We start from the raw sequence: 27,540 nt of genomic DNA on the forward strand, positions 1-27,540 counted from the left end.
ACCTTGCTCCTCCTCGAACTATACCTCTACCTACTCAGAGCCAGCCCAGCTCTGCAGAAATACGTGTCAGTGCTGACTACTAGCAAAAATGACAAGGCAGTGCCCAGGGTAACAAACACATGATGCACCAGATGCACAATTAATAGTTATTAATGACTATTTGTGTCATGGCAACGCCCAGAGGCGCAGTGGAGGGTGTTTCTGCGGGATGTAACATTGAGGCTTAGATTCCACCCATTGCACTTGAGGCACTTAACTGAGGGACCTATACTCAAGGCAGAGATATGGGCTTAGGCAGGCCACGGAGGTGATGCTCTTTCCTCACTGACCGCATGGAGGGCTAAAGGAGGTGATGCTCTAAATGTAGGTGAACCCCTGCAGTTACACAGGATGAACCTAAGGCTTTGGGAGAAGGGACCTGCTGAGGACCAGAACTGCAGCAATGTCTTCCCCGGCTCTGCAAGCACATGTGTGTGAGCGGGTGTGTACCCTGCATATTCTGACCTTGCCAGACACAGACATAGCACACAAAGAGAGGTTTGGAAGGGAGGAAGAAAGTCCTCTGATTTAAGGTGAAGACAGAGTAAATAATCACTGTAAACCACCAACATGATAAAATCAACCCAGGCTGTTGTCTAAGTCTGCTCCTTCTCTTTGTAAACACACTCCAGGTTTGCCATCTCTTTCAAAATTGTGCATGTGTATGTCACCTCCATGCAAACATATCTTTCTGTTACAGAATGTCCACAATTTTGTTTTTTCCAGCCGCCAAGTGCTCTATGGACTAACCACATGGAAGGAGCTGTTTCAACAGGACTGCCCTGTGGTAGGGCCAGTGTACAAGGAAACCTAACCAAGCAGCCACCTCCAGCAAAGCTAAGCATAACTAGGAAAGGACCATTCCTTTCCAGTCCTTTTTGTTTTACTCCAGGCAACAATCCCATTTGGCCCATGATGAAGATTTAATTCAGATGTAATGAAGTCAACAATTCCTACTCTTCATGTTATACCACAATTTACTGCTTCAGGAAACCTCTGTCAGTTCTACTAAGCTTAAAAGAAGTGTGGAGATCTTAGATGGCTTTGCACACAGAGGGAGTGTGGTGATTCAACACATATGATAAATACATGTGTTATGAAGATATTTCCCCATCTTGCAAAAGGCATCACATGGAGAGTCATGTGAATTTTTTAGCTTTGAAATGTTAAAGCCAAGGAGGCTCTGAAGTTTTGCACTTGATAATCTGCCACTGGGTCTCATCTAGTATGACTACAGAAACCCAGCCTTGTGCAGAACCAGCCTTTCCATGTTATTGAAAGGCTGCAATGATTGAAATCGCACTTTTCTTGCTGAACCTGGCCCAGAGGTGGTAACTACCCCTTTCACAAGAAGCTGTAGCATGCTATCTACAGTATTAAAGGTTTTAATCCATTTAGAAACTGATGCTACTTTACAATGTCTTAGCATGCCTAAAAAAGGTGTCCTTGAAAACTTGCTCTGTCCATAGCTGAATTTAAGCCTATGTGTCCCTTCTTCTTCAGGAACATGTCTCTTAATCTGTAGCATACTGAAATGGATGAAGCGTCAGAAGCACTTGAGGTGGAAATTCCTTGCTATGTAGAGACAGGGCTTTGGAATTTCTTCTATATCTTGCTCCCAAATTAGGCAAATGGGTGTTTTTATCAAGGTCCATATCTGGTACACATATCTGAAGAGAGCAGACATAGCTGAAGTGGAGGGAGTCTGGGCTCATAATGAACAGTCAATCCTTTTGCCCACTTTATAAGATGCATAGGAATCATTAAATAATTATAAGCTAGGAGTTGCGGAAGATCTGGAGATTGCGACTCCTAAACCCAGAACACCAGCATTTAGGCTACTGTTAAAATACTGGCATGGCATTCTGCTATTTTAAGTATGGGTCGAGTTTCAGAACTGAGGTAGTAAGCTCTGTTATTATTTTTAAGTTTGTTTTTTTTTTTAAAGTGCTACATCTGAATATATTATACCATATGCAAAAACCTCAAACCAATAGCCACCCAGCAACTCTTAACTCATTGCTTTTCTGAGATCATCCTGCAAGTCCTGAGGAATCCTCTAATCACACCGCAGCGTGGGTTCCTTTGGAAATCTGAGATTTCCTGTTGTTGAGGCTTTTGGTCTAGTTTTGTTTTGGTCTGTTTTCCTAAGAAATGTATCATATATGAAATGCACCCTGGCAAAAGCTTTATGGGAGGTGAAGGATGTGCTGTTTTGGAAACCACAGTCCTTACGGGCTGCTGAAATTGGAATCTGTGGAGCTTCAGCAGATGAGATACGATATTGATAAATCTTAGCAGAGAACCAGACAGAAGGCTTTGGGACAAACAGCTGCTCCTTTGCAGAAAGCTTGATCTTTCCTCATAAGGCGAGCAGAATTTGGAGAGACTGCCTGGCTATGAGGAGACATTTTTGCTATTTCACTCTTAAAGACCTCACCCAAAGCAACTGGTCATATGGGCAGCATGTGGAGGCAGACCAAGGGCCTGTCTACAGCTGCCTCTGGCATTCTAGGTAAAACCCAAAAATATTGAATAAACAATGTTCCTGATCATTTTCTCCAGGTGCCATCAATGTGGAAGTTGCAAAACACTCCTGCTCAGGTGGACCATGCACTTGGAACGACATGCTGTTCTCTGCACTAGCAATACACTCCAGCAACTGTTCATATGTCTCTGGGGGGCTAAGACTGAAGGGAAATTGATGAGACCTTGCTAAGGAGAGGTTTATGGCACCTCTGGTCCTGGCTTGCACTGTCTGCTCTAGGAGGGGAGGTCTGAGCAGCTGTTTCTGACATTCAATGATCCTTCTTTTGAGGAAGTGCACTCACATCTGTCTTATGTGCTCTCTCTCTCTCTGCCATGCAAAGACTATTAGTGACAGTCCCAAGAGAGACTGAATTATAGCCAGAGTTCCCAGCCTGAGACATGCTAAGTTTTTATCCTGGGAAGAAGAAGCAGGAAACAAACCTTGGCATCAGAAAGAAATGAAAGAATGGACCATGGGAGGAGAGAAAATGCTAAAGGTGCAGCAGCCATGACAAGCTCAGCTGAACCATGAGCCTGTTATTTGCTGGACTCCGCAATGAAAAGAGACTTTAGTGTAAAACCCATCTAACATTAGAGATCTGTGAAGCACTCATAGTCTATTAATAAGACAGAGTATTAATAAGATCTTATTTTCTGCATATCAAATCAGCTTGGTGAGAGTTTTCTTCTCAGGGCCTAGCACTGCCTCCCTGACAACACTCAAATCTGAACATTTATCTGGAAAGATTCAATTGCACTAATGGAAGAAGTGGAGGACAATTCTGCCAGGTTTGGAGAAGTTTTAATACATTTTGGATCTGTTTCTACCTAGATTAGGACTTCTGCCTAGTAGCTGATAAGCAGACATAGGTTGAGCACAGTAGAACAACAAAGAACCTGATACAACCAAAGCAACTTTGCTTGGGTGAGGTGGTGTCATCTCTCTTCCTCCATCATTGGTCATCTCTCTTGTGTAAGCTTACATTCAGCTTCATTTTTGGTCCAACACGTTAAGTGCTTTTCTTGGATGGAAGCTGTGCTTGCCCTGCAGTCCCTCTCACAGACATCTTTCAGTTCAACACTTAAAATACTTTCCAAGGTTTTGTAAGTATAGAAGAACAGTAGCACTCTGAGATGGGAGCTGCTGGGAGGGAGTTTTTGCATATATTTACCACCTGCGCACATCAGCAAGACAACAGCAACCAGCAAAGACGCGTGCTTGTCTCAGGAAAGAGCTCATAACCTATGGTCCAAAGCACAGACCTGTCCCTGCCACCATTAACACGGGGACTCTCCCTTCACACTGCAGCATCATGGAAAAGCCTTGTCGAAGAGGTGACACAGCTGCGGCCCACGACCAGCATGCACGAGGGTGAAGCACTCCACAGCCCCAAAGGGCTTTTGCAAATGTTAGGAGCTGGATGTGGTGTCAGCTGAGTAGCCCTGAGTAAAGAACAGGGGATACACGCACACCTTGGCCACTGTCCTACATTGCTTCACTCCCAAGAGCTGCCACAGTGCCGTAAGTGTCCCTTGTGTGTGGGTTTTGGGGATCCAGCATCCACTGCTCTAAGCCGTCTGCCTGGTCCACATGTCCAAAAAGGCTGCTCTGCTAGAGCAATACCTTGTCTCTTCTTGGAATTTATGGGCACCTTCTCATCTAATGTGAACAGATATGCTGTTGATTACTGAATGGATATGCCACTTTACTGAGGATTTAGCTCAATTGGTTTCTTTTCTCCAGGAGCACAACAGGTCCAGTCCTGGTATCTCATGCCAGTGTCTGTCATCAAGTAGGGTGATACGGTGTCACAGAGTATTTCATGTTGGCATGCTATGTGAAAGTTTCAGAGCAATGAAAACTCTTCACCTTTTGCAGTAAACACAGGCCGCCAGCATGTACTATAATGTAATCTAGTAAAACAAAATAAGGTTGGGAGCCTTTCAAATTCTGTGAGGGAACAGCAGGCTGTGGGTGGGCTGCTCTGCTCTATGAATGCTGCCTGTTAATACCCAGATGTTGAATGCCAACTTTCCATTCACTGCTGCAAAATAACAGACTGTCATGTGGTAAAAATAACCATGGGAGGCATGCAACACATTCCAGTGCCTGTTTCACCTACAACACTCTATCACAAACATGTCTGTGGAAGTTCACTGGACATGTGTATCAATGCTATCCCAAAAAATAAGTTTCAGGTCTGTGATTTGGAGAAGAGGTGTAAGGGAAGGGAAATGCTTTTCATTCATTTAATAATACAGCAATGCCTCTCCATCCTTATCTCTACTGGCAGATTTCCAGCCCACTTAAGACTCAATGAGTGTTGACTAAGGGGTCCAATCTTCCCATGAAGGCCACTGGACCAACCACTTTTTTAAAGAAATGCAATAGACAATACCAGGATTATTACATGGGGCAGCATAGGTCTTGTTTTGAAGACTCAGGCAAGCAGGAATACTGGCAGTTCAGGACCAAACTTGCTTCAACTCTGCTTATTCTTCTATTTCCACTTCACATTCTTGGGTACAAAGACTGTTTCTAGTATTCATACATTTCAAAATCTGCAACCATATTAAACTAATCCCAGCTATCAAATGACCATTCTGTCTGCAATCTACTGTTACACCATTCATGTGCCTGCATCTTGTCTTAATCTTGCACTCCCTGTTCTTTTAACTTGTATGTGCATCTTGTACTTCTGCGTCCACTTGTTGGCAATTATCAGCATAATTGCATGATAGCATTTAATTATTTGTATTGCATTCTTTACTATAGACTGTTCTGCTTTTTTTCTGGTTTTGTGATGCAGATATTTTTTCAGTTGCTTGGCACTAAGTGTACAGAAATGCTGACTAATATAGGCATCCTTCTTCCAAATGCTTTTGCAGACAAGGGAGCTCATTAAATCATTACACTTACTCATGTCTACGTTTACTCATATGCACATATCCTTGCAAGCTACAAGCTGAAGTATGTGATTTCTTGTATCATGATAACATAGAAATCTAATAAATAAACAGCAGTCTTGCATTTTGCTGCCCCAGTTGAAGTTAAACACCTCCCACACAAAGGAAAACTGGTTACGCTAGCTTAAGAATAAACACTACAAGCATGTGTACATCTTGCAAAATATCTGATTTTAGTGGGAAAGTCACTTAAAATTGAATTAGAAAAAGCAATACTCAACTGAAGCATTTGTGCTATGTGCAAGGCCTTCAAGACCATCTACAAACCCATAGCTAGCCCTGCTGTTTCCCTAAAGTACAGCTACTTGCCTTTCTGGACAGCACAGACCTACATGAGCCCACATCCTCATTTATGAACACTAGTCTGGTCTCAAACAGTTTCTCCTTCAGTTTTCTAAGTGTCACAGTTCACTTAGCTTGTCAGACCTACTAGTTACATCTGGCCTGCAAATAATGATTGGTATTTCTCTTGTGCCATGGCTGTTCACGTAGTAAACTCAGGGATATGAGAAAGGGACCTTCCTGAGCACTGCAGCGTGAGCAGAAGAAATGGTGCTGCCTGAGATGACAATGGGATGCTCTGCTGCAAGAGGAAGGGGATGACTGCATGTTCCCTCTTGTTAAAGCAGGGGCTCTGGTGCTGGCTGCCAGCAGAGGTTGGACATTGGCCTTCAGAGTAAGCTTCACCCTGCTCCTAGAGCAAATGTAAAAGACTTTGTATATTTTCCAGTAGGGACAAACTCAGCACGTGTGCCACAAGACTCTTTCACAGACATCTTGATACTGCAGCTGCTCTGTGCTTGCACGTACTCTAATGAATATGTGTGACTCTAACGGATATGTGAGATCCATGGCACGGTGGTCATACAGTTTCCTGGCATCAACTCTGTGGCTGGTCTTGCAGTAGTTTTCTATGCTCCTGGTGTGGTGAACCAGTTTAGTCTGCACTCTGTCACCCTCATTGAGAGAGTCTGGGCTGTTTCACAGGAGTCCCATTGGACAGTGCACAGCGCACCTCCAAGGGACCATTGGGCCCCTGCAAACATGAACATATGAACTGTCCCTCTGTAATTCTCCCCTCTGATTCTCTCCTGGGAATGCAGAGAGGAAATGTGGTGCACAGGCAACAAACAAATCTTTTCAGTTCATTCTACTTCACTCCTCCAGATGATGTGCTCAACATCTTCTCTCTTCTTCTTACCCCTTCTACAGCCCTTTAGCTTCTCAGCCTATCTTGATGGGCTCTGGATGTGTCATGTTGTCATGGATGTAAATTGTAATTAGACTAATGACCTCAACCTCTACTGTCTTATCTCTAGACTTCAGGTGTAATATTTTCTCATTTAAATTAAAATACGTTTTACTGTCTTTGGAGTTCCCTTAGAAAGATAACAGGGAGCTTAAGTATGCTAGCAAGGCTGTCAAACAAATGTCCTTTCAACTCAGGAGCAAGCAGCTGACCTGTCATTTGACAGATAGGTGGTCATAGCTCTCTTACTTCCAAATATTCAAAGATTTTATTCCATGGCTGCAGTTAAGGATCTAAAAAAACAAACTACAGGGACAAAGGTTTTACACAGACTTCCATCCTACACTTTGAACCAATTAAGCACAGCACGTTTCATTGCCTTCAGTGCTATTACTCACATCGCTAAAATTAAGCACAAGCTGATAAGTTTTGCTGGATGGGGTCAGAGCACTTATCACCTTGCAGTATTCAGCACAAGATGAAATATGTATTACAGTACATATTTTTGAAATTCAGTCTATGTATTCTTTCCATCTACTGCATTAAATTATGGAGTAAAACATCAGGTAGCAAATGAAATTTTTAAAAAAAAGCTTTCTTGCCTTATGTTACCACAGATGTAAAAGAACAATACACATTCTGAGATCTGTTTTAACTAATAGGAATCACAAGACAGAGACCAGTAGTATGAGACAACTATTACATTCATGCTGATCTATTACTTCCACACAGAAGCCATTTAGTGTTCAAACTCAGGGTGGGTCTGCTTGTGTATATCCCCAAAGAAACATTTTCAGTGATTTCTCCAATAAATTTCACAAGAAACCTGGCATAAGGCAAATTGAGTTCACCAGATGCTAGGCTAATACCTCAACCCTTGGACTGTTGGTCCTATTAGCTTTTTTCTGTCACTTATATGTCTCAGTTGACACATTTGTAAAAGCTGTGGTGCCAAATTTGACCAACTTTTGCCAATTTTCTGCCAGTTGAAAAACCGCTAAATTCACAGAGCCTAAATGACAGAAGCAGCAGCTCTGGAATTTGCTCTGTAAGGGTTAAAAGCATTTTCCTTATGAGCTTTAGAGCCCATTGTTTGAAGCAAAACAAAGGCAAACACAAAAAAGAGGACAAATGTCAACTCAGACTGCAATGGGAAACTGATAAAAGGAACTAATTCTAACACCCAAACCTTGCTTCTGAAAGCAGTAGATATTTGTTCTGCTGGTGGCATCTGCTGCTGCATTTTGAAAAGTCATTTGCACCAGTGAAAAGTGAGTACAAAAGAATGCCATCCCTCTTTGAACTCCTTTTGGCTGTAGGAGGTGTAAAGCAATGGAGAATCTCTCGGGTGTTCACTGAGTCATACATGTGCATCCAAAGGGGGAATTCAGCCCTCCTTTTAGCTCCCTTGTGAGAGAAGTACATCAAAGTCCCTTAAACACAAAGACACCATGATGGCTCTACCTTGCAAACCATGGACATCTGGGAGACAAATTCTGGGCACATTTGGCTGTATGTGTGCCTGCCTCTTGCACTCTTCCCTGGGCAAGGGAGGTCTCTAGCCTTAATTGGAGTGACTGTTCTTAGGCAAAGCAAAGGGAAACTGTCCCTACCTGTGTATGTTTTCTTCCAGCTTTTTCACCTTCAGCTCATCCTCTTCTGACTGCCTCCTTCTGGCTTCTTCCTCTTCTGCAGAGCCAGCAGGAATTCCCTGTAGCAGCCATTTTTCCCGGAGAGCTTTTGACTGAAAGGTAAAAAACCCCAAACCTTAAGAACAGACTGAGCAAAAACCATCTGAAGATTGAGAAGGAGCTGCCTCTGCTTCTGAATATTAGATTGTCCCCACTCAATTTCTGATTACTGCTTTAGACTGTTGATTTCAGGCAATCCATCAGCTGCTTATCTGGATGTCAGGTCTTCCAGATTTAGGAGTGTCAGTTTTACAGTATCCACTTTATTTACCATCAATGCCTTAATATGAAGTTATTTTTAGTTCCTAATAAAAAGAAGAGCGTAAATCATTCAGATTAGCCAGTCCTGCAAGAACTGAAATCCTTGAAAAAAAGTGTGGATCTCTTGTGAACTGATAAGGAAGGACTAAAATCATAAACTTCTTAAAGCTTCAAAACCAAAAGAGCAGTGTGCTCTAAATGCAATATGTTTCATCAAGGATAAAATCAGTCTGCTATTAAGTTAATCACAGATGTTCTTTTTGATTTATACCACAGATGTGTCTCCATACATTTACAGGCATACAGACAGACAGACAGACACATGTATACGTTCACACAAGCACACACATCACCTCTTAGCCAGACACAAATTAAAACAAATGAACAAAAGTCTTCCGGAAACCATGGGTATTTCAGGGCATAGTCACACTGTCACAGAAAGCAGCAATAGCCTACACCAAACAGAAGCATTCCTGGGACTTTTGCTGTGTTTTCTACACCAAAAACATGGCTACAACCTCACCCAGTCACTGGTGTGCCTGTACCTTACCCAGGGGAGCTCACCAGTGGAGATGCACTGGTTGCAAGCAATCCTTTAAATAGTACATCAGCCTGTGCATCTTGTTTGGGCCAAATCCTGCCAGAGGGATACAGCAGATCAGTTGACAGACAGGACAAGCACACATCGAAAGGAAGATCAGGAGCCCAAAGCCACACAGGACTTTGCTTCCTGGCAAAAAGGAAATGGAGCTAGTGGAAAAAATGGTCAGCCAGGGATCCACCAAACTAGCCCCTTGCATTGGCCAGAAAAGGGGAGCCTTGGTTCTGAATTTGCAAAGTGATTAGCAGTGCTAGTTCAAGGAACCCGCTGTGAGCGGATGTATCCTCTCCAGCAAAGAGAGCAAATAAGGAAATCATCAGTTCAAAGAAATTGCATTTCAGAGGCTGCCCAAATGTGCAGTATCATTCTTTTTAATGCCATGTTCATCCATTCCAGTCGATAGAATCTGACTTGTGCAAACTATGTGTAAAGGAAAAACATTCATCACCAAAAGCAGGCTTCAAACCCAGCCCAAAATAGAAAGATTTTTGACATGACAGACAAGGCTTACTTGTTAGTTTTTGAGTGTATATATAGGCATAGTATCTATGCTCAAACTATTCTTGTCACTCCGTGGCCTATTTGACATCAGGCAATTAGATTTTAATAAGGCAGCAGACAGAAAGCAATACAAAACACAAGCGAATCAGACTTTATAAATTACTCCAGCTTTCACTGACTTTAACTGTGCTGTGCACTAGAGGATTTCTAGGTGGGTTTTAAGTAATTTCAATATGAATTAGGGACTTCTGCATGACAGAAAATGTCTGATGCTCCAGTACCACGCAATCATGTTCAACGGTTGGAACCACTGATGCTGGAGATGTACCTTACCTGCCTGAACTCAGCTCTGCTCGTGGCCTCCAAGGTGTTAGTTCACAAAACATCAGGATTACAATCTCCTGCCACGGTTTCTGCAGGAGTGCTCCTTTTGCTGCTGCTACCACCTACTAGTGCTTCCTGCCACATTTTGTGGGCTGGTAGTGAGATTTCCTGGTGGGACCTGCGCATTCCTGTTCAAACCAGCTGATTACTGCCCAGAAGTTTCATCAGCTCATTCAGGTCCAATGTGCTACTGAAATGTCTCCTCAGCAGATGACTCCCAAGTCATCACATGTACCAAGGAACAAAGTGAGACAGTCCAAGATGGATTTACAGGTCCTGAGGTGCTAAGCATTTAACAGCCTCTGCTTTGACATTTAAAAGGTCTCAGTAGCACAATTCAGTGGGTATCTGCTGGGCTAGATCCAGGTTGATTGCTTTTAGAAAACTGCTGTCTCTTCTTTAAAAAGAAATGTGGCCAGTTGCGTGTGGAACTATGTTGCTACACGTGTCATACTCAGCTGAGGACTCTGATCTGAAATCTTGAGTGATACTCAGTTGGAAAAAAACCCCAAGTGCCTAAATACCAAAGGCTAAAAACGAAGGCATCCTTTTCTTTTTTTAAACCTGTTTTAGATATGGTTCCAGCAGTGTTAATAAAGCCTATGGCAAAGTGCTGCTTGGGCAGCACTGAAGACAGTCAGTTAACAGTCACTCCTCATTTGCTACAGGAGGACAGATAAAATCCAGGCTTTTGTCAATGCGCTTTTACAGAATCCCCATGCTGATGCTGAGACAAGGAGAAGCCAGTTCCTTCAGTACAACTGCTGTACACCAAAAATAAGATATTTTTTTGCAGCTTTTGTTTTGGTCGTTGTTTATGTGAAACATTTAAGCTACAAAATCACGTGATTTCTTTCTCCCAGAAGCCCCGTTTTGACCTATTAATAGCGTGAATTTGAAACTGGAAAGCATCAATGGGATTTTTAAGAGATATTTAGAGACAAGAATGCTATGATCTACTAAAAATCCTCCCTCTTGGGTGAAATGTCAGCATATTTTATCTAAAACAGGAAAGCTGGTAGCTTTGATGTTTTTGGCTCTCCTTTTTAAAATGAAAATTAAGGCGTTTGTTAAATACTATATGGAGGAACCCAGACAAGAAGACTCTGAGAAATGGAAACATTTATAAGAAGCATTTCTTAAAATTCAGAGGGTCTATTTGCCAGGCTGTTGAGGTTACGCATATTTACACACCCACTGCAAATACAATAGGCAACCAGGCAGGCACGCGTCAGGGGACCACGCACAACTGTCTTGCTGTCTGGGAAACATTTTCTCCCCTGTCAGACAATAGGCACGGTGCTGAGGCAGTGGGTAGGGGGAAGGATCTCTCACCTGCTCTGAGTAAACTGTTCCCAGGGCATTTTTATCAGAAACCCTGGGGAAAGGCTTTGGCAGGCACGATGAGACCAAGGGTGCGTAGCGTGCAATAGGGAGGTGGTGGTAGGGCTGCGCTGGGCGCTTGGGCACAGGTCCTGGGTATGAGACAGTCCAGTGCGGCAGCCAGCATTGAGGCAGTCCAGCCAGATGCAAACCAGAGCCAGATGTGGCTTGGAAACAAAGGACGGTTTGCTGCCATCTGTCCTCCACAGCTGCAAAATTTGGGTTATGCTTCTTGAAAAAAATCTTATCCCAGGAAGAGTAGGAGGTGTTTCTCAAATCTGATAAAAGAAGAATGCTTGCATGAGGATGGAGCCCCAAAATAGCTAGCTGTATGAGTTACCCTTGCTTAACAATGTTGTGCATTTGCTTTACTTAACAGTCTGTGACTAAAATGGCCACAAGCTAGTATTTCAGCATTGCTCCTCCTTCTTTGTCTGTTATGAGCTTTAACTCTCTACTGCATCTTGGAGCTTCTTTATGCACTCAAGTTGTGCTGTATGATTACACATTGTCAAAATCATAGAGAGCTCCAAGAGTGGCCAGATATACTATTGTAAAAATAGAGGTATTTTTAACAGCTCATTCCAATACTGGAATGGGAAGAGACTTTTCAGAAGGCACCACTTCACTAGTACAACAACAACTATGCTATGTACAGTTTTGTATAAGTATTCCTTCAGTTACTGCAAGAGTACAATTTCTTCAGGGCTAAATCCTTCAGCAGAAATTAGATCATGTCATTAAAAAGGCTCTCTGTTACTGAAGTGGAAAGGGCACTGAGTTTGCAATGCTCTAGGTCACCACTGCTCTCAGGTGATTTCATTTCTCTGCACACAAGTGAGATTGCAGAGATAACTGGCAGCGCCATGTTTATTTTGTTTAAGTGTAGGAAAGTAGAGTGACTTCTCCACGATGCAAAAAAGGAAAAAAAAAAAAGTAATGATTCTGTGAACGGATCATGGTGAGGACAGAAATAAGCGAACAGATCTTGGACAGGACAGAAAGAAATTATGCCAAATATTTGAATGCAGTAGACACAGTAATGGCCATAGATGTGGTCCACAGCTCTCTTATGTGCTATTTATTCCAGTTTCATGCTTCAGGACAGTAAAGCCTGAGGGCTTTAAGTTGTTTGCATTTGGTGCTAGCAAGGAAATAATGCATAGCCCCTTAAATGCACAGAGTAGAATTAATGTTGTACTGAAAAGAAAACCTTTACTTCCAATGTTGCATTTTGCTTTCATGTTGCATCACAAGTTTAAATATAAGGGGACATTTTATTATAGCAAGTAAATCTTTTTAGCATCATTTTCATGTACCATTACATACCACCTCTGGACTCCCTGCTTGTGAAAGGTGATTAATTCTACCCATCAGTCTCGCTGATTTTGGACCTACTTCCATAAACATTGCTAATAAAGAGTAACACATTTCCAGTCCCACCTGACGTGTCACAGTGTCTTAACCTGAGGTGCTGACGCATTTGCCAGACTTGCCATTTCACTCTTTATAACAATACAAAAAGCAATTCTTGCTGTGCTGCTACCTTTTGAGGTAGTTTCTTCAAGCAGTTTTGGGGTTGTTTTTTGGGTTGGGTTTTGTTTTTTGGGTTTGGGTTTTTTTTTTTTGTATTTACAAGTGGTTAGGGGGGCAATCGGTACTATCTCTTCTTGAGAGCAGTGCTTGCTGAAATGGAGCACTCCTCTGGTTGCTGAGTAATTTTCTAGGAAGCTGATAATTCTGAGGAGAAACAAAGGTCAAAAGCTGACCCAAGACAGCCTCCTCCAGTAAAATGTGCCTGCTCTTGAGAAACACGACTGGATATGGACTACTCAGGGTAATGATGCTCTTCTGTGCCCTGCAAAATGGGCAATAATGATCCCTGGTGTAATTCCACTGAAATCGGTGGTGCTATAGCTAAGGCACTTTAACTGAAACTTTTGCCAAATTAAAGTTTTGCCAAAAGTATGTGGTTTTGAGGCTTGAAGACCACCCGACATTAACAGTTTAGAGATGGAATTATTTATTTTTATGAAATTATTTTCTCCCTACATGCATTCAGTATTTTTGTCCTGGAAAAAAGGTGAATGCAGGAGATTGGTTCCTCAAATTCTCAATTTTGCATATAACCAGCCCATACCCTACTAAAAGAGTGCAATAAATAAGAGTCCTTCACCTGGCAGTGTGAGAGTCAGATATTGCCCCCAAACACTCCCATCAGGACTCTAGCATAACTGGCTGCATTTCAGATTTGCTCACTGCATTTCACAAAGCTCCCTTGGTACAAAAAGGCCGGATTTTCCAGGCAAATCTGGAGCTCTGGAAGCAGCAATGAGCTCGGTTTTGCTATTCGGGAGCTACCTGGAGCCCCCTGCCCAGGCAGTTACAGGAGGGAGGCCTTCCGGAGCAGCAGAGCCTGCTCTGCCTGTGCATGCTCCCAAGCAAACTGAGTTTGCAAGGAACACAAGTGCAAGAACGACCACCGCTAAAACTGCTCTGGTATGCCTCCCTTTTCCTCTCTACCAGTTCCCGTGGTTGCTCGAACACTGCATCTCTTGCTTGCCATGTTTTTAGGCAGCTTCCCCTGCTGTCCAGCTGGCCCTAACCCAGGCTACCCAGCAGGTCTGGGTCTGGCCTGCTGGCGTGCAGCACAATTGCCAGTGTTAGCAAGGAGGTTACTGGGACATGTACCTGGATTATAGAAAGACTTGTTCCTTTGCCAGCAGGCCTTCCCTTGCCTTCCAAAAAAGAGAGAAAAAAAAATTGCTTGCATGGCTGTAATGTGACCAGGCACATTAATGTTAGATGCCCTTAAATATATCCAAATACAGAGAAGGCCTGTAGACATAAGGAGTATGACAGGCAGGTCCATCTCGAAATAAGCAGCTTCTCAAAATGTATTCCTGCATGATGCTGTAATTTTTGATTTTCCGATGGGTGAACAAAACAGTCCGGTTCTTTGCCCAGACTGATGCACAGTTTTCCTATATGGGGTTTCAGTGTGACAGACTCTGTTCGCAAAACAGAGGAGAGGTGTGGTCCTCGGCAAACACAAAAGATTTTACTCTGCTCTGCTGCAAGATGGATGTGGCCTTGTACAGCATGACTAACACTGGAACAGAACAAGCAGCCATTTCCATCTTGCTGGTATGATCTGGTTTTGCTTAGCAGCAAAACTTTCTGTGCGTTTCCAGTCATCTAAGACACTTGTTCTAGCCTAAGGAGCATGTCTGCACGATACACTAATATAACTCAAGCACTGTCCAAATTGGGCAATTAAGTCATGCTTGCAGCTTGATTGTAGTCTTGACTTCAGTCACAAGGTCATAGCTAACATAAGTATAATTCAACAAAAAAGTATTTTAGCTGATGGAGCTTAGTCACCCAAGACCAAATAGCATGTTTATAAAGCAGATATTAAATATCCTGTAGAGTTGCAAGTTTGTTGTTATTCTTTGTTCAAGAAACAAACAAAACATTTTTTAGAAATACCTTAAGGAAGTGATGTCCTAAAAAAAATTTTTTTTTTAAGAATACATTTAGACCAAGAGTTGCAAACGTTTTCCAGCAGTCACTTAACATGTATTCATCATGCAGAATATTAAAACACATTAACTAACTTTTATGAAGTGTGTTAATATGTGCCCACTGTAACTGACAACCTTTTGTCACCAGGTACTGATGGCTTAACCTCTTCCAGAGTTTCTTCTCAGTCACGCAGGTACAGGCCACTGTGTCACTTGCCTGAGTTTTCTCTTTTCATAAAACCCTTACTCTTATTTCAGAGCTGCTTGAAAGTTTCCTGGTGCCTCCAAGGCAGTTTGCTAATCCACGGGACTAGTGTCCTGCCTGTCCCCAAGCAGCCTGTCTCTTTTCCCCATAGCTCCTGGGGCGACAGCAGTTTGCTACAGCACCAGTGAGCCACCGCGCTGGGGGTGCAAAGGGGGTGCATGTGGGGACATGAGTAAATAAAGAGTAAATAAAATAAGTAAATAAAAATAAACAATGGTCACTTTTATGATAAGCACCACCTGGAATCATGGCAGCCAAAACACCTTGCAGACATCATCTTCCTCCCTCATTTGTTTGCTGTAGCTGGTACCTGTGACAGCCCTTCAGCTCTCCTCAGTATTTACTCAGTCACTGCTCCTCCTCAAAGCACGCGCTTGGCACAGCAACAGATCGGACAGGAACGCGTTAAACAGTGCGATGGCACTGCAGAAATGGGTGAGGGAAGACTGAGAGAGCTGGCACGATTTGTGTTCCCTTGGGAAGGGCTAGAGCTCAGCTGGGTGCCCCCGTGGCAAGGCAAGGGGATGCAAGAGCGTGGCGGCAGCGTAAACCGCGTGCAAGAGGAGCTGCAGATGCACAGGGAAGTCACGGCTGTGGCCAGCTACCAGAGGGATGGGTGTGATAATACCTATAGCTGCTTCATGAAGGTCTTATGCTTTGTCTGTTTAAAAACTCTCAGGAACAGACATTGCAGCTGTGCAGATAGAGGCCCAATTAGGAACGCTTTGGGGGAAAAAAGAGCCAATTGTTTTACGTCCTCAGAGTAAGCTTCCCATCCATTAGCAAGATCACCAGTGTAAATATTTTGTGTGCATTGCTTTTAAATTGTTCAGGTCCCATATTTTATTTAACTTTGTAAACCAAGTAGACAGTTGTTTCCATACAAAGACGAGGAAGAAGAAATAAAACCCAAGCTCCTTCAGCTGCAAGGAAACCCACCACAGCAAGAGACATTGTCAAGACTCTATGAGAAGACACAAAGTTTGTGTCTCTCTTGCTCAGATAATTCATCAGCCATGGAGCCCTGGTCTGTGCAGACTAGTTTCACCGGCAGTGAGGGGACACAGCTTGCAAAAGGGGATGCTGCAACGAGTGCACACGTGGTCCTCAGGACAGTGGCCTGACCTCGGAGCAGGTTTCCCAGGGGGGACCGTGAGATCTCCATCCCGGGAAAGAGTCCAAACATAATGGGACAAGGATGGGCATGGGAGCAACCTGCTCCGGTTGGCAGGGGCACAAGGAGACCTCCAGGGTGCCCTCATACATAAATTACTTATGAATCCATGGGAATGTCTCTGTTTCCCAGGGAATTTTGGAGCTGGAGTAAGAAACAGCTTCAAGCTAACTGAAGTTGCTGGACTTTGCGTGGTTGGACTGAAAAATTGAGTAAGACTCTCTTTTACACCTACACACATGAAAAGAGTTTGATCACACCTTTACCTCCTGCAGCCAGAAATTTAGGTATGCTTTTGTTTTCCTTATGAGTACTCAGTCCATGTTTTCAAAGGAAGTAAAGCATGGTTTTGAGGGGGAAAAAAAATTAACTCTTTTTGGAATAGTTAACAACCTGACATTTCAAAAACTGGCAACCCTCTCCCCTCAAAACAAATGCAAGTTTTGCAAGTTATCATCATTACTGCACAGCCACAGTTGCTTTTACTATTATCTTCTGAAAGAAGAATTTCCTGTCTACATTCAGTCTGTCCTCAGCTTCAGTTTATCAGTCTTTCCCACATACACACATCAGTCAAAAGAGGCAAAAAGAAAAGCTATTTTTCAGTGATGCCTTTCTTTTCTGGTCATAAAAATTCTCATATTCATTGTTTTAAAAAGTTGGATTCAGGTCATGTGATTTCATTTCTGAGCACATATCAGGCCATTAGGAGAGGCTGGGGTTGAGGCAAGCTGTAAACATCCTGGAGCTACTTTGATACAGTCCAGCTAAATCAAAAACCGCTGAGTGGCAGTGACCTGCTTGAAGGAGCTTCTTACTGGTGGAAAGATGAGTGCCAATTTTGATGGGTTTCAAGGAAGTCCTGCCTGTATGGGGACACTTACTTACATGGTCATCCCAGGATAACTCTGCCCCAGTTCCAAGTACAACTCACACAGCAATACCTTTTTCCTGAATAAAAAAGCATTCTTGCAGAGGGATTACACCAAAATTACTGTACATTCATCTGCGTGGCAATGACATCCAAGCACATAAGGAACATGAGTTAAAGGACTAAATCTTTCATCTCTTTGGGGTAGTCAAATTGTGTAGCTGGCCTGGAGAAACTCTTCTATTATGGCTAAAATATTTTATCTGGGGATAGATATTTTGCTTTCTGATTACTTGAAAAGAAAATATACAAAGATTTTTTAAATCTCTCCTTTCCGAATGCTACTTCCTAGCAAGGATATCCTAAGGTTTTGTGCTCTGTAAACAATTCAGAAAGCACAAGTGCCCTAAATCCTTAGGCTGTGCAGTCATATTCCCTCTCTCACTCCCTTTCTGGCCTAAGGAATCTGGATTTCTCTTCTGGATCATAGAACAGGTTAGCAGAGAGAGCCTCTCACTTCTCAGCTTAAATCCTGGTGGGACATGAGCTTCCCAGGGTAAGGTGGGTGTCAGCCCAAAGATGCTAATGCACAGAATGGTACAAACAGGGGTCCCCTATGCTCTGAAAATGGAATTGGAAATTTCTCTCCAAATTAGCTCTTAACCTCTCCATGCCCCAGAACTGCGTTTGGGAAATGGAGATGACAGGACCTTCCAGTCTCGAGAGGTGCGGTGGGCTCCAGTACATTAAAAACAGAGGGTCAGCCTGGGACTATCACAGCAGGCATCACATACCGGAAAGAGTGCTTGACTGTTAATAAGAATAGGTTTTGTGGACTATTACACCGACCCAGTAGAGAATGGAGACTGTCCATGACATCACCAAAGTTTTTTTTTTTGTGCTTAACTGAGTTGCCATTCAGTTTAAGGGTTAATTTACTTGAAAATCATAAAGGCATACAACATAAAGAAATAAAAAGATTCCTTCAATCACAGAAGTTATCTCTGTTTTTCCACACTATTGCAGATAGATAGATAGACAGACAGACAGACAGACTGACTGATCTATTTATATTCTCTGACAGCAGTTATTTTAAAACTAGAATAAACTGAGAATAGCAATATAACTGTGGAATAATACAATTAAAATTTATTTATAGATAAGATAGCTTCAGCTAAAGCCATACCCTAACGAAATCTCTATAACATAAAAAGGCTTTTCTTTCCTTCAGAGTAAAGATGTAATTATGTTATAGATTAAGTGTTCATGAACTGCAGTCTTTTAGAAGCAGATGTTAACAGAAATAGGTCCCTAATATTTATATCACTCCAGAAATAAAATAACTGTGGTAAATGGATTTACTGTAATAGTTAAAGTAACAGCAGAGAAGTAATTTTTCATTCAATTAGGAGGTTTTGTGATGTTTATTTTATTACCAGCCGCCACCAAACAGAGCTACAGTAAACAATTACAGAAATTCTGTTCAACTAACTACAGAGGCATCCAGATTTTGGAAGAAATCCTTCTACCCTAGAGTTTATTTGGAATAGTAAACATCTCCATTAAAACAGGCCCACCCAACTGCTGCCTAGCTGAACAAATTCTTAAAAGCAGCTGTTGCTTATAGGTTATCTCTCCAGTGCAACTCACCAACCAAAACCAACTATTATATTCCCCAAGAAGCCACATCATGTTGATGGAAACTGCAGACAGTGTGTTTGTGTAAGGTGAATTTTGCCCGCTTTTCTGCTTTCAAACTACAGAGGCTGGTAACACCTCTAGTTCTCATGGACACAGCAAGCCCTGTTTGTTAGAGTATGGCCAATGAACTGCCGAAGCATGAAGTTTAAACTCCATCTACTCTAAAACAAAACATATCCTGTGTTATATGAAAGAAGAAGTATTATTTTGGTATTAAAGATTAAAGTAGGTTGGAAGTAAGGAGAGCTGTAAATTGCCTCTTATTAGAGCAAACCAGCATGTTCAGCCTCAAAAAATGGGGCTTCAAAGCACCTTTATAACTTTTCCAACACCAAGGGCCTTTCCAATGAAGCATCTGATTGTAACATAGACCATCACACCTCCTGCCTTCAACGGAGTACGCCGACGGCCCTGAAGTGCCACGTGGATGCTCCGTGCCCACCAACGTCCCTACTTTCCAGTCATTCACGGAAGAGGTGCTATGGCTTTCCCTGTCAGCAACGAGGGAATTCAGTTTTCAGAGCCTACACTACTCTAGACACTCTCCTACTCCAGACTTGCACACTTGGAGGGTTTCACTTGATTAACTTAGAAACTCACACAGACCATTAATAGCTGAGCCACGTTTTTGTCCTGGTGTCCTCAGCCATAAAGCCATTGGCCTCATTCTCAGGAGCCTTTATAAAACACATCATTGCCAAAGCTTTGTCCACTTTCAGTGCTGACATTGACTGACTCGGATGTCTGCTGGGCTGTTCTGCCTAAAACAATGGGGCAGCTGCTGCCGTTCCCTTATTTTCAGCCAGGTAGTTACATAGGAAAAATGAATGAACCGGTAGTAGAGTTAAGTCATTTTGCCAGGGGTCTAATTGGCATCAGCAACTTGAAAACTGTAGGTAATCCAGCATAAACATTTGCAATAAGCTATTTCTACAAGATATTTTTCCTACGTGAATAAAATCGTCTGAAATTAACAGACCTCCTGTAGCTTCCAGAACCTTTATTAGGTAACCAAACATGCTATTTTACACAGTGTATTTCAAAAAGAAAATTACTCTGGCATTGCACAAAAATGAATCAAACCGATTGAATCCTGGCATGAATGTCTTTGGGTGAACTCAAGCTGTTATGCCTGTGGGATCAACCCAGATACTGCAGACACAGGATTAACCCAGATACTATTTTCAAAGGTTCCTCCACAGCAGATTTTAATGAATACTAATATGAAGTCCTTATACTCTGCACTGACATCAACAACTTCAGAGCATTTTGAGTAAACACATGGGCTTCCTAGGCAAGCCTGGTCTTTTTGACCTGGATTTATGTCTTGCACAGAATTAGTTGAAATCCACATAATTCAGGAAATGAACCGCGTTCTAGCTAGCACTTCTAAAGGAAAATGGTTGCACTTATTTTGGGCTGTGTGAGCCAGACTGAGGAGCCATATCAGACTGGGGACTATATTCGGAGTGGACTCAGAGCCCCTGGCTTGCTCAGAGCACACAGGGTGAGGTGAGGGAGAGCCTTGGGGAGGTGGGGGGAGGATACACAGCTTGTCAAATGAACAAAGCAGCCTGGCGGGCCAAATGCCATTTTGGTCAGCACCTCACTAAGCAACCTTAACACTGATCAAAGCATCAAAAGGAAATGCATTTTGCTTGGTCTGTCTCCACCAAGAAAGGGAAATACCCTCAACTAGTGCCTCTATTTTATTTTCTTTCCTTTTTTTTTGAGCTTGGGGCGTCCCTCTGTTTAGGAAGGGCCTAGCAGCAATGAGGATGAATGCAGCAATCCCAGATAGGCCTCTGCTGTCACCTCATCTAGGTGTCCCAGCAGACAGTTGTCTGGTGGTACAGAGGTGGTACAGGCAGCTCCTGGAGCAGCAGTCACCGTGACCACGCCAGGAAAAGCAACATGCTTCTCCTCTGGCGGCAAGGGATGCCACTGAACAGAGGGGTAAAGAAGATCCTGTCATATCTTGATGCTCATCCTCAGGCCTAGATCTGCAGACCTTTGGCTGTGCTTTTAGCTGAGAAAGCTGCCATTTTAAATTTCTGTGCCCTGATCTCCCCTTAGCTTCCCGTGTGATTACTGCTCTTGCTCCTGGCTGTGAGCTAAATAATAAAGAGAAATAGTTAATTTTCATGTGTGTCACTCAAGAAATCTGGGCAGCAAGACTGAACCTCCGCTAGTGGCAATCAGCAGTAGCAGGGCTGAAGTCAGTGCCAGTGTACACCAGCCGAGGGGCTGACCCCACTACACTACCTTGAGTGGTTTTACTTTTCCCTGTGGATGATGATAAAATTCAGTTTAGCCACGGCTATATCAAAATAAATCAGATGAAGCAGAGAATTGCCAGAATTGGCTTTCCAAAAGGCTCTGCTTAAATAATTTAATGAAAAAGTATAATTCAGTTAGCTTGGAAACAGTTAATGTGATAAAGGAATTCCTCAGCTTTGCAGCAAAAAGAGAAAAGGCAAGCATGATGAAGGCACTGGAAAGGCATCTTACTGCCCTGCTGCATCATCCTACGGTCGTCAGAAGAAATTCTCCCTTGCCTGTAGTCAATGGCAGCCTGAATGAAATGGCAGCTCCTGTTGCCCCACAGAAATGCAATCACATCTTTGACTGATAACACCAAAGACAATGTGTGACATCCACAGATTTACAGTGAACTTGACGGAGCATTTGTGTAGGATGCAATCAATTACTTGGGCTTAACTGCATCATATTTACTAGAAAATGAGGAACAGTTTATGCACATGATGGCAGGGGCTTGGGAAAGCAGGAGAAGGATCCTGTCTGTAGCATAACTTGAAGTCTGGTCTTTGAGTGCATGTGTGGGCAGAGAAGATATTCTGCACACCGTCTCCCCACACAGGTGCACTCTTCACACACAGACTAATGCACAAGCAACATAAATATCTCATTTTTAAGAACACAGCCCAGTTCACTTGCTGCAAGGACAAACTGTCCAGCCCTGATCATCTTTCTCAGATATTTTGATCACTGAAATTCCTCAGGCTCCTTTACTGAACTAATCTAATGAGATTTAACCCACAAATGCGCACTGGTTACAAAAAGATCACATGTACATTTTTCTTCTTCTCTGCTATGCACAAATGTAAAGACAAACTCTGCTACTGACAGGAAGGATAAATGATAGAAATAACCAGGACAGCTTTCAAATGAAGCTATCTGCAGCTGTCATGGAGTCCAACAGGGACTGGGGCTGCTCAGCACCCTGTTAAATATCAAAGTGCCTCCCCAGGTACACACATACATATGCATCAGACCCTCCCTGCATGTGCATACATGCCCATTTTATTATGCCATATATGTCTAATAACTTCATCCTACAATTAAAGCTTTACACACACACACACACACACGCATGCTAACTAACATGCCCTCCGCAGCACACACACACAAAACCTAATGACAGGCACCAGAAAAATCCAACGCAGCTCTGCAGGCAGAAAGTGCTCAGTGAAGCCATGCAGTGCACACCCAGTCCACAGCGATTGGTGTCTTATCATTATGTATAATAAATAACAGTGTTTAATAATAACAGCACGGCTGTGCTGCTTGTGCTCACACCCTCCTGACTCCATGCTCATGCAACACGGTCCTGTGCATGAAACACACAGAATGAAAAGCAGGACACGATCACTGCAAGAGATAGGCTCCGGCAGTGAAAGCTGCTTCATGTCGGAGTGGGCTCTTCCCGGCTTTCAGACGTATGATCTGCATGTCTAATAATGAACAGATTTAGTTAATCCATTGTTTCTGGCATCAGTCCCTTACCTTGAAATGCTGCAGCTGAAGTATCTGGTCCTCAAGCTGTTGTCTCTTGCCTTCTATTTCTGTCTGCCTTTTCCTTTTCTCCTTGGAAAAATAATTTGAGAGAGAGAGAGAGAGATCTCGTCAGAGAAACGGAGGCTTTAAGGGGAGCAGATTCGTAAAAGCATGTAAGCAGTCAAACGCATCTGTACAGATGTCACCAGTCCCATCTCACCTGCTCCTCTGCCTGCTGGTATGCAAACAGCAGTGTCGTGGGAAGACGCCAGCCCCAGACTAGCCGGTCGTTTGCAAGCAAGAGAAATTTTCCTCGCTCACTCCCGGCAGCCGGAGCAGCAACAGAGTGCACAGTCCCAGAGGAGGGGAGAAAACAGGCATAACAGCTCTGAAAGAAGTTAAAGGGACAAAGATGTGCTTTTGCATTTGAGATGCCGGGACAAAAACATGGATTGCGTGGTGCGATTGTGTGACACTAAGGCGACACGAAAGCAGTGGGTGGCATCACGGAGGAAGGGAGCCAGGTTGCAGACTGCGTTTTATCCCGGTGAGGTTGGTGGTAAGGCTTTCCCTGGGCTCAGTGGGGAGAAGGTGTTTCAGCCAGATCGCATGGGGTTTACCCGCAAAGTAAACGGGACGGATAACCCCCCAGCTGGCTTTGTTTAAAATTCAAGCCACCACCACACACTAGCAGCTGGTGCTTACCAGTACCCAGAAGCTGGGCTGACCGAGTGGCCCAAGGACAGCGCGGTCACTTCTGCCATTTCCACAGCTGAGGGTTTTCACGGTCGTGAACATGGCCACTGGTCCATGCCCCGGCTGCTCCCTCCTGCAGGCAGCAGACTGTCTCAGGTGTTGCAAGAGGAGAACCACCTGCTTTGCTCCCCTGCAACTCCTTCCTCTTTACGCAGGATCAGCTGTTTGCCCTTCGTCAGTCTTCCGCACCTTGTGGGGAGTGTTGCTCCTCACCCCTCCCCAGCCCCCATCAGGTTCCCTCTCCTGAGGGTCTTTTCTCATTTTTTTTTTTTTTCTTCATTTTTTGTCTCAGTTTTTGCAGCCAAGACAGAAATACTGAGTAGTAAATGGAGGCAGTCAAATAAAGGTACCAGCCTCAGTTTTTACCGGAACAACAGTTTTTATTCCCTACTTGTGAGAGCATGTTCTTGTTATTTAAATATTTCAGTGGCTGTAAGGTTGGGCTTGAAGACATTTGAGGATTCCTTAAATCCCCAACGTAATTTTTCTGTCCCATTTCTAGGTGCCCTACTGATGCTCTGGGAATTGTCCACTTTCCAGGGATTTCAAACCTTCATGTCCTATCCTCAAGGGGCATACAATAAGATGGTGCCTATGCAGAAATTAATTGTCTTTATACTGGACCTCAAACCAGGGCATTTTGAGTGAAAGGATTACATTTACAAGGAAGCTCAGGAATCTTTTTTTTTTTTTTTTTTTTTTTTTAATGCCAGTCTCACTCAAAACAAAGCAAAACATGGAGCTAGATAACTGTCTGGACCACTTCTGCCAAACAGTGAGACATCAGAACAGTCATGGGAGGGCTGGAGTAATGAACCCAGAAGAGGCAAAGCAGTCAAATGATGCATATGTCAAGCAGTTCTGTAATACACTGCACACTCTTACATGCTGATTGTGTATGTCTACATCTACACACACTCTCCACTGTCTGAAGTATGTAAGAATATTACTGCTGAACAAAAATATTCTGCTGAAGTTGTTTCACAATAGGAAAATTGGCTTTTTGGGTAACTAAAATGTCACAAACAGGGCCTGTCTTCAGCTGAAACTTGACAAATCACTGTTCTGTGCACGCAGAAGATAGTTTGCATTTGTGCACACACATACATACAAAATTTATGCATGCACCTTTAAAAATCCTTCCTTGTATAAAATGGATAGTCTGTGGATCATCCCTCCTATCACTCCTCCAATCCCCACCTCCCCTTTGCATTTTTGAATGGAACAGGATATTGGATGGCTCAGGGGGTAAAAATCCCCAACATTGTTCAGGGATCTCTTTTGCCATTTTCTTCATTCTGCAGTATTAACAGTGTACTTTTGAGACTGAAAACCAGAATTTGTTCTTTGCTATTTCCTCAAATAGCTGGTCAGCCATGGACTGGAATAAAGTAGTTCTGAAAGCCGTTCCAGTTAATGGCCTAATAGTTTCAGAATAAGAATAATTCTGCCCTGTTTGTGCCAAGCTACACAGATGACAATGTTTGGATTTCACATATGTAGGCATTAACACCCCACATCTGACACTCCAGAGGCTAGCATAAGGCACCTACATCTTCACAGTTAACTGACCTACATTTATATGTGTGTATACACATACATATGGGGTTTTTATATATATATATATATATATATATATATATATATATATATATATATTCTACCCTCACAAGAACCTTTTTTGCTAAAATACATGATGGAAATCACCACAGTATCTCCTCTGGCTGCTGGTGTCATGCCATATAATGGATGTGACAGGACAACCTTATAAAACATACATGGAAACTTCTGTTCTTTGTGAGAAAGGGAAAGCACTTATTTTCCCTGTAGGCAGCAACACAACAGGCACTGAAATACTTGAACTACTTACTAACTAGTGGGTTTCTGTGGAGTTAAATTGGAATATTGCTCATGTTTCCATTTCGCCGGCTTTCAGTCAGCCTGATTGCACACCTCTACCCTCTGATTTTGCACCACAGATATGGCTGAGGAGTATGACAGCAAAAGTATTTTTTTTTTTTTTCTCTGAAGACTGTGTGAATCACAGCATTGGTAATTAGCTATCAGGATGTTTCACCTTCAGGTCACTAGATGACATTCAATTTAGGTTTTTCCCAGTCACTGAAGGATGTGACTGTATGTGTTTCTGGTTTATATGGGCGTGTTCTGAAAAAAATGTCATAGAAGACTGGACTGGCTGACAAAAATCCCACCAAAATCAGCATGTCAAGGATTTTTGACATGCAGTAGATGAAGCCAGCCCCCACTTAAGCAGGCTCCTGATTCAAGACTTTACTGAAAACACTGGGGTGTAAAGCACATGCTTGCACCTGAGAATTTGTTAGGGCACTTTTCTATGTTGAAGCCAGTAAATGTTCCTCATTACTTTGTTCATCCAGTTACAGATATTTTTTTTCCAAGTATGCCTGCTAAGTTACTAATTTACTAAGGGTCCTGGCACCAAGAAAATAAAGTGCTTGCTTTAAACACAGGTTCACTCCGGACAGCTTCAGTTAAATGCGTGTCCTCTTTTTTTTCCTACAAGGCAGGGAGTAATCCATCACTGCTTCAGCTAGCAGTTAACGCTAATCACCTCCAATAAGTAACCCCCAAGAACATCCCTGATCTCCTCCCCTAGGCCAGGATGCATGGAGGTCAAGCCACAGGGGGAAGGATAGGATAGCCAGGAGGATGCTTGGGTATATGCAAGATATTTTGCACAGTTCCTGCACCTTTTGAGTGGGGTAGTGAGAACTGTCAGCTGGGGTGTCAAACACGCACGCACACCTTGAAGATATTCTGTGGACACCAAGTGTTGTGTTTGGTTTTTTGGTTTTTTTTTTCAAGAAGTAAAAGGAGTATAGAAACTAGGTTGAAAAGAGGTGGAGAAAACATGCACTGAAGCCAGTTTTATTGTGAATGTGGTAGGTTTAAAAGAAAAGATTTGTATCTATCATCTGAGGTGTGCTGCTTTTTTAAGAATACACATACTCATCATGGATGGCTACCTTTACAAAATGGTAGAGGAGTACCATTTGGGAAGTACACCCAAGATGCTCTGAATATTTGGGATGGTCATGCGTAAAATGACTTCCCCATGACTTCACCCCCCTTCACCCAAAAATACTAGGAAAATGTGAAAGCACTTGATTTTTTTACTCACAGACTCAAATGATGGGAAAAGAACATAGGTCAAATAGCAAGGTTACTCACATCCTGAAATCTGTCCCATGAAAAATGAGATTTGTACTCAGGCATTCACATGTGGATGTGCAAGATGGAAACCATAAATTTATTTCCTTTGCCAAGAAACTTGATTTAGGAAAGGAAGTAATTGCTGCTTAGCACTAAAGGTGGCCAGTACCACTTTCCCATTGCTAAAAACCAAATATATCAGATAATCGATAAAACCCCAGGCACTTGGAAGACAAAGAGGTGTCAGGAGGACAAAATGGAGATCTGTAAAATCATGAGTGGTGGCACGGAGACAGCCAGTGGGCACCTACTGCTCACTCTGTCTTCCCCTGTAAGGAAAAAAGGGGCATCAGGTGAAGCTGGATGGGGCAGGTTTGAAGCCAAGGCACTGGTCTGCTGTGGAAGTCCCTGTCTCAGGATGCTGTGGGTGCCAGAAGGTGATGGGGTCCCAGGGGAGCCTGGGGACAGTCAGAGAGAAGGAATACTGTGAGGGTTACTACACACACAGAAATTACGTCTGGTTCAGGAAGCCCCTGAGTCACAGATGGTTTTGAGGGTGTTTGCTAAGTTTTTGTGTGCTTTTCCTTCTCTCATGCTCATAACACCATTGATTTTTTCATTCATCAGAGAAGGGGTGCAGGATTTTTG

At 43.0% G+C, this 27,540-nt stretch overlaps 1 protein-coding gene across 4 annotated transcripts in view; it reads right to left on the bottom strand.

The window, feature by feature from the left end:
* PALM2AKAP2 (PALM2 and AKAP2 fusion) overlaps positions 1–27,540 on the bottom strand; it is a 269,198-nt gene that overhangs the window by 198,014 nt on the left and 43,644 nt on the right. For all 4 annotated transcript variants that reach the window (XM_054809517.1, XM_054809516.1, XM_054809515.1 and 1 more), the window contains exons 2-3: positions 22,951–23,031; positions 8,398–8,528 (exon numbers count right to left, since the gene is read on the bottom strand). In XM_054809517.1, the coding sequence (XP_054665492.1) occupies positions 8,398–8,528; positions 22,951–23,031 (212 nt within the window). The remainder of the gene's footprint in view (positions 1–8,397; positions 8,529–22,950; positions 23,032–27,540) is intronic.

The sequence above is a fragment of the Grus americana genome, chromosome Z, assembly GCF_028858705.1.
Source record: "Grus americana isolate bGruAme1 chromosome Z, bGruAme1.mat, whole genome shotgun sequence".
Lineage (NCBI taxonomy): Eukaryota > Metazoa > Chordata > Aves > Gruiformes > Gruidae > Grus > Grus americana.